The sequence below is a fragment of the Triturus cristatus genome, chromosome 9 (assembly GCF_964204655.1).
Source record: "Triturus cristatus chromosome 9, aTriCri1.1, whole genome shotgun sequence".
NCBI lineage: Eukaryota > Metazoa > Chordata > Amphibia > Caudata > Salamandridae > Triturus > Triturus cristatus.
The window spans coordinates 14,497,086-14,512,663 of NC_140592.1; the positions used below are offsets into that span (position 1 = coordinate 14,497,086).

At 45.9% G+C, this 15,578-nt stretch overlaps 1 protein-coding gene and 1 non-coding gene across 3 annotated transcripts in view; both read right to left on the reverse strand.

Annotated features, from left to right (window-relative positions):
* The window catches only part of SHQ1 (SHQ1, H/ACA ribonucleoprotein assembly factor), a 260,154-nt gene extending 244,786 nt beyond the window's left edge, over positions 1 to 15,368 (reverse strand). The window contains exons 1-2 of one of the 2 annotated variants that reach the window (XM_085624233.1): positions 15,252 to 15,368; positions 2,966 to 3,149 (exon numbers count right to left, since the gene is read on the reverse strand). In XM_085624233.1, the coding sequence (XP_085480359.1) occupies positions 2,966 to 3,108 (143 nt within the window). In that variant the 5' untranslated portion in view covers positions 3,109 to 3,149; positions 15,252 to 15,368. Of the gene's footprint in view, positions 1 to 2,965; positions 3,150 to 14,994 lie in introns of both variants that reach the window. The other variant, XM_085624234.1, reaches the window with a different exon arrangement.
* LOC146797267 (small nucleolar RNA U3) lies at positions 8,792 to 9,005 on the reverse strand. The gene has a single exon (XR_014969368.1). It is a non-coding gene; the product is annotated as a small nucleolar RNA U3 (small nucleolar RNA).
* Positions 15,369 to 15,578: the final 210 nt, after the last annotated feature.

Genomic DNA, 15,578 nt, shown 5'->3' on the forward strand with positions numbered 1-15,578 from the left:
TAAGATGTATATAATATGGTGAATGGTTAGAACCATTACATTTTAAGTATACCACTATGATGACATGAATATGTATCGCACCTCACTAATATCAATGACTCCATCCAATAGGCCTCTGTGTGTAATAAGTATTGTGAATTATGCCTTACATGCATAAGTGCTACTTGCATTAATCCTTGAGAAGATTACTATCTGTATTAGGAACGGCACCCTACGGGCTCCTGTATTGCCTTTCTAAAGACAATATATTATTCAAAAAATAAAAGAGTACCAATTACGCGATGGTATCGCTTGTCTTAGCGCAATCTATGTATAGAAACATCTTAGCTGCGTTATTGACTGTAGCCTACTATGGTTACCTTTCTAATATGACCGTCACCGTCTAGTGACAAGAGCTGGTTTACTGCTAAGCTGTCATCCTGAAACTTGTGGGTTTCCATATATTCGCTGTCATTAATGCTGCGTGTGTGTAGGGTTTGATCCCCCGGGTTCATCCTGGGAGCTTTTCACTTTTACGACCGTTCCACACCGATTGAATTCATTCATTGGATTAGACCCTTATGCATACCCGTGTGGCATTAGGCACTTGAGTGGTTATCTTACTTACGATCATACAAATGTTTGCCTTTATCTTTGATCTAGAATTCCTTCGGACCTAGGCATTCACAAATCATCTGTCCCCTTCACGATGGGTTGAGATCCATACTACGGATATATACGATTCCCATAGCACCTCTATTACTGCCGCCATCCTTCTGATAGACCGGGCGTTTGTAAAAGAATCAGCCTGATTTTATGAATCTTTTTCTCTCCAATTGTAATAGTTCTGTTTTGTCGCTTATTTATGGCCAACACAGAGTATGGTTAATAAACCTATTTTTTTTTTTTATTATTTTGTAGTTGGTTTCATTCATGCCTTCTACGTATTTTAAATTCCCATTTGTTTTAACAGGTCACTATTCCTTGACCATCTACATCAAGACGAACTAATCCTAAACCTTCGGACAAATGTGAAAGCCGGGGGTACGCCCACTTTAGGTCAGCTTCCTTTTCACTGCTCACTTTCAGCCTTCGTTATTTTAATTCATGGTCCCACTACAGTCCCCAGAAACCCTTGCCCTGAACAGACCCCGTAACGCGAGAGGGTTGAAACGTCGTCGACTACAGAAAGGGAGAGTCCTCGGACACTAGAAAAAAATCCTACTAAGTGGATTGATATTTGATTCCATAAGGGGCCTCCTTGTTAACTCCAATAACCAACTGCTTTTTTTATTAGTCACTGTATAATATGTCACTAATGGTTTTGGTCACTTCCCTGGGGCACAAAAGTCACTTGGATCACTTTTTATCTTGTATATAGTGTGAATACACAGTAATTGTTTTACTCCTTTTTCTTATGATTGTTATTTGCAAAATAAAAGTTACGCCCATGTTTGGCTGAAGTGGGCTTGATAGATATTCCCTTGTTTGCGGGCTTTAATTAAAAAAATGTTAACTGATTTCGTATGGAACTAATAAAATAAAGTTAAAAGGATAAAACTCCCCGTTCTAAATACAACTCCACTTTGGGTACAAAGAAGTAATACAGCTTGCCTTATTTTTTGTTCAAATGAGTTCCTTGTGAAAATTATCTGTTGGCTGACAGTCTTTATAATCAGCATGGCTTATTTTTCAAATTTCATGCAGGAAACTGAACAGAATTTAAAAGACATGTTGCCGGAGATCCAGCCTAAAAGTAATGCTATGGGCCAGATGTACGATGGCCTAAATAGCGCCTCACAAATTGTGAGTCTTTTGCGACTCGCAATTTGCGAGGTGCTATTTTGGATGTACAACAGTGTATAACACACTGTTAGCGATTCCCAATGGGGTCGCAAATAGAGAGACTCAAGAATATTAATGAGCCTCTCGCAATTTGCGACCCCATTGGGAATGGCAGGCCCTCCCAGGTATGGTGGCCTGCTGGGCTCAGCAGACCACCATGTCTGGGGCTGTTTTTAGATAAAGCAGGTTTTTTTCTTTTTTTAAATGCCGCCCGTTTTCCTTACAGATAAGCATTGGCGAGACCGTGTCAAATGACGCACAGCACACAGGAGAATGAGGGCTGTGTGTCTCCTCTGTGAGGTTGACTGTGGCGAGAATGAGGGCTGTTTCTGTACTGTGCGTTAATCACGTTTAAAATACTATTATGAAATGTGAACGTTTATAAATGTATTCAAAGGCAGGAAAAGTAAACTGATTGATTTATTTATTGAAAAATATATATCTGGAAGGTATGTGGACTGTCTCTCAATATTCTCCAAGTTATTAGTATTTATTATTTAAGGGTTTTATATAGCACTAGCCAGACCCGAAGGTGTCGGAGCGCGTTACAGCAATATCAATCATAAGATACATGAATATAGTAATATGCACAATGGGTCCTTGCGCATCGTGTAATATCTTTGCTACAAGCACAGAGTCACTTGTGGGATATGTTAACACCGTTGTATGTGCAATGTCTCAAGACGTGTCGAATGGTGTCGTCGTAGAAGGCACCATGTCTCTTGACCGGATTTGGTCATGGACGTGGGGTATGAATCCTTGTGAGCACTGTATCGCTTCTAAGGGATGTTAACACAGTCGTGTGTACAGGGTCTCGGGTCGCTCCGAATGATCACGTCGTAGTTAGCACCCCGTCTCCTGCCGGGGTTGGTGTGTGGTTGGTTAGTGTGGCTTCTACACAAGTACCGAGTATTTCGTCAAATGTAAAACTGTCCAGGTATACAACATGTTCCTCCCAGGCCACTTTGTGCCCCAGTTTGAGTGCATTTTAGGTTCTGTTCAAGGAAGGGTGGTGCTGTTCTGGCCTGCACTCAGGACAGGATGAACAAGAGCGGGACAGCTGCCTTACAGGGCAGCAGACAGCATTATTCACCATACACGTATCACAAGTACCCCTTTACTTACACAATGCGATACTTACCTCAGAAAGTAAGGTTTGGCGTAAAATTTGAAATCTTCCCCTTCAAAGTAAAGGTCGAGCTCAGAAACTCTTGCATACGGTACTTTGATGACGATGGTCAGGAAGTCAGGGTCTTGGCTCAGGTCAAAAGCAGGAGTGATCATGGTGGCAGAAGGCGGAGGGCATGCGGTCCAGATGCAGAATACTGAAAAGCAAACATCCCATTTTAGGTCTGGCTGGAAGGAGTGTTGGCTTTAGGCACATGGTTAGCATAAGGTGAGGATTTGCAAGAAACAAACTATATCAAAGGATACATAAGTACTGAAAGGCAACTTTTCACATAACAGACCGCCCACAGGCCTAGCACGGCTTCCTGTGCGGTGTCTACCCACACAAAGAACAAGATACACCGTAGAGCAGCGGATATGAACTAAAGAGGATACAGGTTTACACGGCTCACGACCACTAAAGGGTTTCTTTATAATGTTTAGAGACGAGGAGGTTAAGGGCAAAAGAGAATGGAATTTTGAAATGAAAAAATAAGAACTGTCGTCTTTCACTTTAATTTTAAAAAACTTACTATACTACATGTGCTCGAACGGAGTCTGGTCCACGGCTATCCACAACATATGGTGCAAATAAATGGTCATTTGCATCGAACAGGACAAGGGTGTCAACCAAAGGTCCAAGAGAGCCAGAACCCCGCTAGATTTTGAAGATCGCCATTGTGTAAATGAGTTCCGTTTAGATTAATTAAGACATCCTGAAAACCGGAAAGGGCCTGGCCCTCTTAAACCCCTGTTAGGCACTCCGGCGAGGGGCAGGCAGAGTTTCACACTGCAGCCTGTGAGCGCTTTTATGCTTTCTTTTCTATTCACAAACATTCCCAGAACACATCCGTGGAGAGGTGCCCCAAGTGCAGCCTCCGGGGGTGCTCCTGGGAAGGTCATGTGACGTCTCCCAAGGGCTCCAATTCCCTCTGTGTGGAGTTCTCCATAGTGGAACAAGCCCTTTCCCCATACCCCCATGGAATATGAGCTTGTTGTGTGCCTTCACTTCCAGGGTGAGACCTTCCTCAGCCCTTGGCTGGAATAAATCACCAATCATTTCCAGAGTGGGAAGAGGTCGGAAAATAGTTCGGGAATGCCAACAAAAACATGTCTGTGGGTATTCCCAAATTTCCAAGGCAAACTACGCCTTGGAACACCAACTCCCCACCCCGAGCGGGGTTTGTTACTTGTGATTTTTTCCACACTTGTGACGGTGAAATCCGGATCAGAAAACGCAGTTGTGCCTTCCAGTAATCTCTTTTTGGGTTCTTGGAGTGTAAAAAATGTGAGTTCTTTTGTAAACTTGTGTTTAAGACAGAATTTACATTTGTGAATACGGCTCTCTGTATTCAGTTCTGGGCTTACATTTCACAAATCGTTAATACCAGGTGTGATAGTCCCTTTGCTCTCAAAATAAAGACTGCAAGTCCCATAGAGCACTGGGTTCTTCATTAAAAATCCATACTTGAGCATGTGGAAATCAAAAGTTCTGTATTAGATCTCACAATAAAAGATCATAAAATAAAAGTTTACAATGTAAACACAATATGTAATAATAAAACCACGAGTTACAGGTAAGAACAATATATTCGATCACAATAGTTTTAAAAATTGTTAGCGTTAACTAACCCAGATGTCGTAGATGCTTTGTTCGACCTATAAATTATGCTGTTAAAACGTTTAATCTCAAAGTAAAAATCATAGTTCCCCAGCTCAAATCAAAGGCCTGCATGGTATCCCTCCCCATTGGAAATTGGGCAATTTTGCACCCAATACCCATTTTAAGCGCTCAAACCCCTTGGCGCAGCCAGCGGGAGAGGGAGTTGCAGGTAGGCTAGAACAAGTACATTCGTCATAACATATATTATTAGGTATCCACGTTTCTTGCAAAAAGACAATAACAAATGTGTTAAACAGGGTACACCAGTCCTCAACACATAGCTTGGAGGCCAAACCTGCAAAGTTCCAATTTAGAAAACACAAATTAGTGTCACCACTACAGGAAGGGACAAAAGCCTAAATATAGGGAAGCCAGCAGGACTGCCTTGGGTGCCGACGGGGACTTGGGTGCCCACCTATGCAGGACCGTGGGCAGAGGGACTTTGCAAAGACCCGTAGGAAAAGGGCAGAATCATGCTTCCTTCCACCTAGTCAGCCATTGTCCTCCAATCTGACAAGTACCATGAACCTCTTCCCATTCAGGAGCGGCGACGTACCTTGTGGAAATGAAGGAAGGTGGGGGGAGTTCTGACTGCCATTGGTCAACAGGGCATTAGGTTCCAAATGTTTATAAAAATACCCAAACTGAAGGATGTTTACCAATCTTGGTTTTATAGGACTATCCCTGGCGTGTACCAGAATCTGCCCAGCTACAAAAAGCCTTAAAAAATTAACAATTATGCAGTGTCCAGTGAACTGCCTATGCAAAGACCCGATTCCCCCGACTCTCCGCGCAAAGAGGATTTCATCATAGATGTTGCTGGGGCATCTTACGTTTATACTGAGCCAATGAGAGACTTTATTTTTTAGTTCAATTGTTGATTCCCTAGTGCCCGGGATCAAACTTGGAACGTTGGTCAGGATAGTCGCGCATGGACAGCAGGCTGGAGGAAGGTTAGTTACAGGTAGAGGTTTGAAGCAAGTTTCCCTTTCACCTGGGAGATTACTAAAATGGGGTTCGTGGGTAGAGCTGCCTCCCTAGAGGTTGGCCTAGCTGATGAACTGGGGGTGGAGGGGGGGGATTCCTGTAGGTGTTCCAGAACTCTGCACGGTATCTATGCCCCTAACATGACCGTCTTTGACATTACACGTAGTAGACATTGTAGATTGAATTTGTTAACCGACCCCAATAGGTTGAGCATTTGGAGCTGCTACAGATCTTTCACTACCCTTTTTAGGTCACGCAGACCTGCGTTGCAGCGTGGATGCGCTGCTCGCTCTGCGAGGCTTCTTGTAATCGAGCAGCTTTCAGAAGGGTGCTTTAAGCCCCGCCCCTTCTTCCCATTGGCTTGTGTCACAGTTTATGCTAAACGCTAGTTTTCTATTGTGAACGAGGCTTTATAGTCCCTCCTTGTTACCGCCCTGTCTCCTTTTGGCCCCGCCCACCCGGACTGGATCGTTTACTTACGGCGTTATCCAGTGTCCTTTATTACTGGGTAGGCACTTTTTTTGTTTGTTACATTGGTGTCCCAGACAGTGGTAGCAGCAGGGAACGGTGTGTGTGAAGCACCGCTTCCTCTTTCAATTTATTGAAGCTGCTGGCCGCGGAGGACTCCTTCTACGGCTGGACCCTAAACACTGGGCCGGACATTTCCGCAAGGTACCGGGCAAAGACGCGGGGCTCGTTTCTTCTTTATTGTGGCATTTCAATTCATTGAAGCTGCTGGCCACGGAGGACTCCTTCTACGGCTTGACTCCCGATTCACTGGGCTGCACATTTCGGCAAGGTACCGGGCAAAAGGCGCGGGCGGGGCGCGTTTCTTCTTTATTGTGGTGAACAGCGAGTGAAAGTACTGCTGTTGCACCTGGACCATTGGGTTTGGTGGGGTGTATCCCCTTCCCGGGAAAGGGCACATCACGCATGTATAATAGTTTGTTGGGGTATTTGGTTTAATGTTTCAGTCGCCTCATATTGAATTCCTCCCCTCTTCTCTCTCCAATGGAACGTTCCTTATGTATCTTTCTGTGCATGGCTGGATGGGCCCACCATTTTTAGGTCTCGCTGAGTCAGCGCGCATGCGCTACTCGGAGAGACTTTAGTAAGGGCTTTAAAAAATGCTACCGCCGGCTACAGCTTGCAGTGCCTGTGCGCGGGCGCGCGCTTCAGCAGAGGCACCATATGGCGTGATTACAGCTGCGCGCGCACCACTCGCGCAGATGCACTGCAAGCTGTGGCCGGCGGAAGCATTTTTAGCTTGCTAATCGCGGCACCGGTGCTTTACTTTTAATATTAAAAGTAAAGCGCCTGTGCCGCAATTATAGCAAAATTAAAGAACTAGATGTTTGTTTCTATTTCTTTAATTTTGCTATAATCGCGGCACCCGCGCTTTACTTTTAATGTTAAAAGTAAAGCACCGGTGCCACGATTAGAAAGAAAACAAGCATTGGCATAGCCAATAGGTCACGCCTTTGGGACCTTATAAGTGTTAAGCCATGCAACAGTTGCATAACTAAATACTTATAAGGTCCCAAAAGCGAGACCTATTGGCTATGCCAATGCTTGTTCAGCAAGTGCGGGGCAAAGTTTTCCACAGATAAAACACTTAGGGGTGATGTTGCCGGCTACAGTTTACCAGTGGTTTTCGCCCACCTCTTCTCCCGCCTTGAATGTTTTTTTTTTTATTCTTTCACCTTTCGGGTGAGATACGGCACCTTCATTCGCCAAAGCAAGGCGTATTCTACAAACTACTGTTTTTCCACAGTAACTTCTAGTTAGTTTTGCACGATGTGACTGCCGATTGAGAGTTATCCACGTTCGTGAAGTCACGGAAACAAATTATTTTATGAACTGTAACAGATTTTTAAACCGGTCACGACTTCTCTTCATCGTGAGTGAACTGTTGCGTCCGGTAATTTTCAAAATAAGACTGTTGAAATGTTGGTGAAAACTGTACAGACAGTAGCATCCGTTTTCATTTCAGATTTAGTTTAAGGACCTGAAGCATCAAAACTTTTATGATTGGTTTGTGAAATATTTACAACAAAATGGTCGCACACTGCTGACCTACCTGCGTGTTACCCCAAAGAACTGTGGTCCCTGTAGTTAGCGTCGGCGGATACACCTATGCTCGAGTCGTGAGTGCAAGTGTGAATAGCGTGGTTTGTGAAATATTTCCTCGGGTGTTAGATGAGATGCTTGCCATTTACCGTGGGTTCAACTGGTGACAGTCGGAAGTCTCCCATTTTGACAAAAAGACAAGAAGATATGCTCGTAAAGAACTTGAGATTCTTGCTGAATGCTAATTCGGACGTTCCTTTTGAGGAAATCTATATTTCATGAATGAAAACCCACTACACTGTATACACGGTTAGGCCTTAAACAATATGAAATAAACACTTTTTGCAAACCAGTGATTTTTGGATGATGTTTGGGCAATTAGGCATGCAGAATAACTCCCCCAAGAGAAAAAATATATTTATTTACCACATTTAATATTTATGTAATAAAGCTTTTAAAATTCCTCCTGCACTACAACTCAGCTATCGATTGTCCTGGCCAGCTCATGATCTACTCATATTGTTTGAGGCACCTTTGTATTGGGGCGAGGCTGCAGTATTCTACGTCCAGATCAAGGACTGTGGAGTGGGTTCAATTAAGGTAAATCCGGATGCAATTAGATTTTGGGGTGCAGTGGATTTTGGGCTCCTAGGCTCCCACAAAAGTAGTATTTCATTCTTTCATTCATTCAGGAGCACATTCTCCTCCAAGGCTGCTTTGGTTTTACTGAAACCAGGGCTGTAGGAGTTCTCGAGCAGCTCCTTTGCTCCAGGGAGAGCGCATTTTAAAAAAAACAAGCATTTGCAATGCAATAGGTCTCGCATTTACGTGAGTTTAAACTATTAACATTGTAAAAACCAAAACAAATAAAAGGCATTGTCATTGACAATGCCAATAGCTCAAACATGCGTAAATGCGAGACCTATTGCATTGCAAATGCTTGTTAGATATTCCTTCCAGGCTAGCCCCGATGGCGGTTAGACGATTGAATACGGGCATAATTTAAGGTGTAACAGGTCACTCAACTGGCTACTTATACCATCCCAGATGTTCAAAAAGGGTTGGGGTGGGGATAGAAGGCTGAGAGCTGTTTTTGCTGGTCTGTGAAGGATTGGGATTAGAGTTCCCCTGTTATCAATAGCAAACAGCAGCTGCATGAATGGAACACTGTCCACCTGCTTCGTGCTCAGAAGAGAACACTATAATTCTTCCTCGTGGTCAGCGAAGACCAAACACTTTCAAACACATTTCCTCAGTTAAAAAGTACAGACATGATCCCTGGAAGTTTAGTTGAGCATGTAAACCTCCTGACCTGCAGCGATGGGGCAACCCTAGCAGAGATGGTGCATGGCCTTTTCTCGCACAAGTGAACCATGAATGATGTATGTAATGTTAATGCACATGACACTCTTCCATCGTAGGACCACCACTTAAGGCATCCTATATCACGAGCCGCAGTACATCAGCACCAATATCTACCAGCTGTTGGTAGGTACGGCCCTCCCGTTGGACAGGCTCCATTCTGGAATAAACTCAAACGGAATCTACTGGGTGAGGGTATGCAGTGGAGCACCCTTAGCGATGTGCCACTGGCAATCAATGCCACACCCACCTCGAAGGTCAGCTACAAAGGTGCAAGTGACCCTGTGCGATACCTTCCACCAGTCCCAGTTTATTTTAGCCACCAACACTTTGAAGGCCTGCATGGCCGACAATGAAACAGCTGCTGGTCAACACTGCCAGAAGACAAGAAAATACAGACCCCTTCGGCCACCATGCTCAGTGGCGACAGTCTCGCCACATAACGTCAGCTCTTAAGACTTTACACCAAATGCAGGTACAATGCGGCCCTAACTCATGCTGACGGGTAATCTACACAAAGCCCCCAGGGGAGAGTCTGAAAGGACTTCCAAGGCCTAGCGACCCCAACCCAAGCAGGAACTTCAGGTCTACCACTCAGAGCATCACCCACACCATCAAGAACGTGTCCAAGTGCATCAATGGCCAGAGCCCCACCTCGGACATACATTCATCGCCGGGCTCGGCTTTCAGGAATATTTCGAAGACTGTAATCTTCAGCCCAGTCTCTGGAGCCTTGAGCTCTTGATATCACAAGCGGACCTTCCCTTCTATTAATCATTCTTCTATGGAGTCCTTTTTACCAGCTCCTGCACACCACTAAACACCTCACTGACTTCCTACTGACCCTCTCAACGTCTTTAGGAAAAAGCTAATGTGGCCGCCCAGCTCGTCATACTGTGTGAATTGTAGAATCGCCTTCACCACACAACAGCACGAAGACAGGACAACAAGTCGAAGACAGGGCAACACCAGGAAGGCAGGACAACGCCACACCATGAAGTACGGCACCCTACAAAGGTTGTAGACACAGCATTCACAAGCAGCGCCTGCTTCATTTACAGAGGAACTCACTGCAGATCCCATAAAGGCAAACCACATCTCACCGGTCTGAAAGCTTTCTGTTGATGGACATGTAAGCATGCATATTTAAGTACAGAGCAACAGTGCTGAGAAGAGCCCAGAGATAGGACGCAGTACCGTTTACCATTAGTGGGTGAAGATTTCTGTTGTTAATTGAAGAGTTTCCAGAAGTCACAAGTCTTAAATGAGGGAGGGTTGGGGTACTTTTAATATCGGTTAAGAAGTGGTTTCAGGACCTGGCCTTGTGTACAACACAGCGGGCCTTGAATACACTGCAGGCTTGGAGGGGGCGAGCGTGGTTCCTTCGGGGCTGGGGTGCTTTGGAAAAGGTAAGCGCTGAGCAGAGAGAGGCCGACACTGAAAACACAAATCACTCTCTGCCCAAGCTCACTCGTATCTGCTAACGGAACAGTTACACTACTTAGATGAATGCAGCTTTCAACGAAAAACCTTTGATTTTTTTTTTTTGCTTAAAATAACGGATTTCATGAAAAAAGAACACTTAATACTTGGATAACAGGATTCTTCGGGATTCCGCAGATCACCCACCTCGTTTCTGATCCGGTTTTACTACAGCCCTTCAGTGCCTAGATCCGCACACACTCTTGCCAATGGGTTTCCCTTCTCTTAAAAGTTGGCCCATCTAATCAGCACTCCACACCTCTTTCCTTCCGGCCACTCATTGGGGCACTTCCGGGGTGATTGTGATGGGTCTTTTCATCGGAGGGAGACCCGGACTGAACTTCTTTGTACTAGCAACTGAACTGTGGGTGAAAGAGGCTGCCGCTGTTCAAGACCCCAACACAACACCCCCCTCAACGCCCGCAGACTGGAAACGTGAAAACGGGGGAGAGGGGGTGGTAATGGGTGCGGTCCATGGACCCTGGTGATCCAGTTCTTGTAAGTCAGGTGGATCACCAATACCGTTTGCATTTTGTGAAAAGCAACAAGCTATTGTTTGTGGTTGCAAAGCATTTGTAAATGCCATTGTGCAGCGTTACTGTGTGGATTTCACAAAATGTTATGACATCAGCAAAAACTATGACTCTTAATCCACTGCTGAAGCTCACTTAACCGCTCAGCTCCACCAGCAGAAACAAGAAGATTTTAAATCTGTACCATGTAACCAAAAAGGATCAAACCACCGGAACCAGGGCATTCACCTCCAATTCACAGGCTGAACTGGACAATGTGGATGATTAAACAAATGAGTGTAAGGCCCATGGGCAGAAAAACACATGTAGAAAACTTTGGGAATCAAGTATTACACAGCAGCATCCTGCACTGATCACGAGTAAAGTGAGGATGGGCCATGGATTTTAGGTAATCTCTTATATGGACACTCAGCTTACCTTGCGATGTAATAAACATGCAGGGTGAATTCAAGACCAGATAAATGGTTGTCTACGTGCCACCTGTCACTGCGCTGCTGCTTGGACAGGAGTCGCGTGGTCCTTGGGCTTGAGTAATCTCCCGGCATGAGCGATGTGCCGCTACCATCGGACATTAAATAGCTTGGGCTCAACCTACATTCTCAAATCAGCACCGTGGCCAAAAACGCTTACCATCAACTACATCTTTTGAAAGGAACCCGCTGCTACATCCCAGAACAAGATTTAAAATCTCTTGCTCATACACTGGTGCTCGCCAGGATAGACCACTGTAACTCTCTCCTGACTGGTCTCCCCAAAACCCATGGCGCCCGGGAGAAAGCGATGCTACACTTGGCAGCACAGATCGTCTACCATGTCAAAAGGACTGGGGACATTACTGATCACTCTCCGATGGTTGACAAGTGAGGCATGGGCTATCTTTAAGACTGCATGCATTACCCGTAAAGCCCTGCACACATCCACTCCCTGTTACCCAGCGGACAAACTCAAGCTCTCAGGCAGCTCTAGACCTTTGCGAAACACCGGAGCAATGCTCCTTTAACCCCCATTCCTTAACAAGCATTGGCCTACATAAGAGCTAATGACTTTGCCAATGTGTTTTACCCATGCTGTACACCAGCGTGGCTGCTGTTCAGCATGGCTAAAAGTTAGTGATGTAGTTGAGTATCATGGAGTGCCGAGGAGTGGCACAGTGATGTGTATTGGAGTGGCATAGAATGTAGTCGCGTTAAGTAAAGTAGAGTGGACTGGTGTAGAGTGCATTGGCATAGAGTGTTGCAGACTAAAGTGGCATAGAGTGCACCGGCATAGAATTCAGCGGCATACAATGCAGCATCATAGAATGCGGAGGTGTAGATCTGAGTGTTGCTTAGTAGAGTGCATGGTGCAGAGTGGCATATTGTGGTGCAGAATATAGTGTCAGAGTGCAGAGATATGCAGTAGAGTGGAGTACTGCAGAGCGAGGTGGCGTAGTTAAGTGACAAAGTGCAGTGTCAAAGAATGCAGTGGTGCAGAGTAGAGTGGCACAGAGTTCAGTTTCATAGAGTTCAGTGTCGCAGATTAAAGTGGCATACATTGCAGTGGCGTAGAGAGGAGTACTGCAGAGTGAAGGAGCATAGAGTGGAGTGATGCAGAGTAGAGTGGCGTGAAGTGCAGTGACAAAGAATGCAGCAGTACAAAGTAGAGTGGTGTAAATAGAGTGCAGTGTTGCAGAGAATTGCCAGAGTGCAGAGGGGTAGAGTAGAGTGCAGTTGTGCATGGTACAGTGTATAGGAGAGTGCACTGGTAAAGGGGGTAACAGGAGTGGTGTGAGTAGAGTGCATTGGAATAGATTGTTGTAGAGTATAGCGGTGTAGAGTGTAGCGGGACAGAATGCAGCGTCGTAGATATGAGTTGTGCGTAGTAGAGTGCAGTGGTGCATAGTAGAGTGGCATAGAGTGCAGTGGTGTAGAACATAGTGGCGTAGAGTGCAGTGGTGTAGAACATAGTGGCGTAGAGTGCAGTGGTGCAGCGTAGAGTGGAATTTACTGTAGTGGCGCAGTGGTGCAGAATAGAGTGGCGCAGAGTGGAGGAAAGTGCTTTGGCGTAGAGTGACAGAGTGCATTGGCATAGAGTAGCATGGTGCAGATTAAAGCGAAGTGGCATAGAGTGCAGTTGAGTAGAGTGCAGTGTTGAAGAGTAGAATGGAGTAGTGCAGAATAGAGTGCAGTGACATGAAGTGGTGCAGAGTACAGTGGAGCTAAAAGGCATAGATTTACAATACCAATAGATTAAACTTGCGTACATGCGAGACCTATGGCATTACAAATGGTTGTTTTACTTTAACACTGAGCACGACGCCTGCTTCAAGGACACTGTGCTCAGTTTTTTTGTTTTTACTTCAACACCGAGTGGTGTTCTTGAAGCTGGTGCCGCGCTCAGTGTTAAAGTAAAGAGAAAAAAAAAAGAAAGCGAGTGTGGTGTACTTCAAGAGGCGCCGCGCTCAGTTTTAAAGTTAGAAAAAAAATTAAGAAACAGCGTGCGGTGTCCCTGAAGCGGGCACTGCGCTCACTATGAAAGTTAAAAAAATAATAATAATTTTAACAGAGCGCATTGCCCCAGAAGTGGGACGCCGTGCTCAACATGAAAGTTTAATAAAAGTAAAATTAAAAATTATTGCGGTGTCCCTAAAGGGGGCACCCGCTCATTATGCAAATACCAAAAAATCTGCTCCCACTGTCCCCATCAGTCAGAGGCGCAACTAGACCCAAATTTCGGGGGTAGGGGGGGCTACTAAAAATTTCGGGGGGGGGGGGGGGGGGGGGGGGGAGGCGGACTCTTCCAGCAATATGCAGAGTGGAGATGCAGGGGCTCTAAGAAAGGGTGAAAAACAACAAAGCCTCGTTAACACGTAAATGGTCTTTACCTGTGAAGCACTCACCCAGTAGATAAGCAGGCCGTGTAAAGAGCCACGTAAAAGGTCCAGTCGTTACGGGTGGTAACAAATGGAGACAATGTGGTACCAAGGCTGGACTAACAAGCCTATTTACGAACGAGAAGCCACCATTTAAGAAGGACAATGATACAAAGCTAATGACAAATATGGGTGGAGATTGGGTGGGGCTGCTAGTGCATACTCTAACACATCATGCCTTGCAGTGTATGCGCGCTGCTGCTAGGTTCGACCTAAAAAGGCCCGTTTACTGAAAGCGAGTTTGTGGAAGAATACTGTAACAAGGTTTGGGCAACAGAAGAATGAAATGACGCTGAACAGCCTAAAGCAAATAAAGGCGGCTTGAGTTACAGACAACAAAGCCAATGGTAAGCAACGGGCGGAATGCATTCTTAGGTCAGCTTTCTGAATGTGCCCAAGAAGTCGTTAGTAAACTAGACAGCTGCGCTGCCTGGAAGGCTTGGACCTAAAATGGCGCACTCCTTCTCAAGGGTGGCGCAGGCCATCCCAAGAATCACATCTAGAATCTGGAATTCACTACCTTCAGATCTGTGCACAACTATCCAGCTGAGGACTTTCAAAGCAGACCTGAAAGCCCTTCTCCACTAATGGTATTTTCAGCTAAAACACTGTAACCAACTCGTGGCACGGACCTCTAAACTACCTCAATCTTTGCAAGGCTGTAGACTACCGCTACCTGTTCACAGAGATACATGTATTTTGTAGACATCTCAACCTTCTTACAGCTTTTGCACATTCTGTTTTATGGAATGATCTACCTGTTGTGCTGCCAACCTTGCAATGACTGGCGGCTGTGCTGTCCATCTTAAAGCATCTGTGACTTGGATGTAAAGAAGCATTGCTGCTGTAAAGAGCTCGAGCACCCATGGGTAATGCCGGGCTGTGCACATATGCAGAAATAAACACATACATCAATGCAGACCCTGGTCTCCCATACACTGCATACCCCCCCCCCCCCCAGAAGAGCACCACAGGCCGCTCGTGATCACATTCACCTTGGCAGTCAGGTGTCCGGCAGACACATACACAGGGTCAGGGGTGTGTGGGGACCTGGGGGGCCTCCAGGACACGCCTTTTCTTTATTATTGCAGATTTATATAGCGCGAACTCGACCCCAAGGTTTTGGAGCGCTTTACATGAGCACCGGTGACGTTACACAGGGACGCTTCAACATTTAAAGTTCAGACAGACTCTAGGGGAATGCGGGGGCCCGCTGCCCCCTCCCTGCTCCCCCCTACCCGGTCGCGCTCACCTCCTCGTCCGGTTCTTGGGCTCAAAAACTCCAAAACTACTTCAAAACATAGAGGCGGGGAGAGCCAATGGGAAGCTGTCGTCCCCTGATTGACGGGTCAGGGGGCGGGGTTACAAGGAGAGGCTGGGAGATTTAGGCAGGTTTTCCGTGCCTGTAACGCCCCACAGAGCATGCGATTGGTCGAAATTCCCCGCCCCGGAAGACGTCAGACCTAACCTCGGAAGTAGCGGTACACGCGGAAGTGCGCTTATGGCTGCACGTGGAACTCATGTGGGTGAGCGGAGCCTGTGCCCTGTGCACAGACAGCGCCGACCCCAGGGCCCGCGG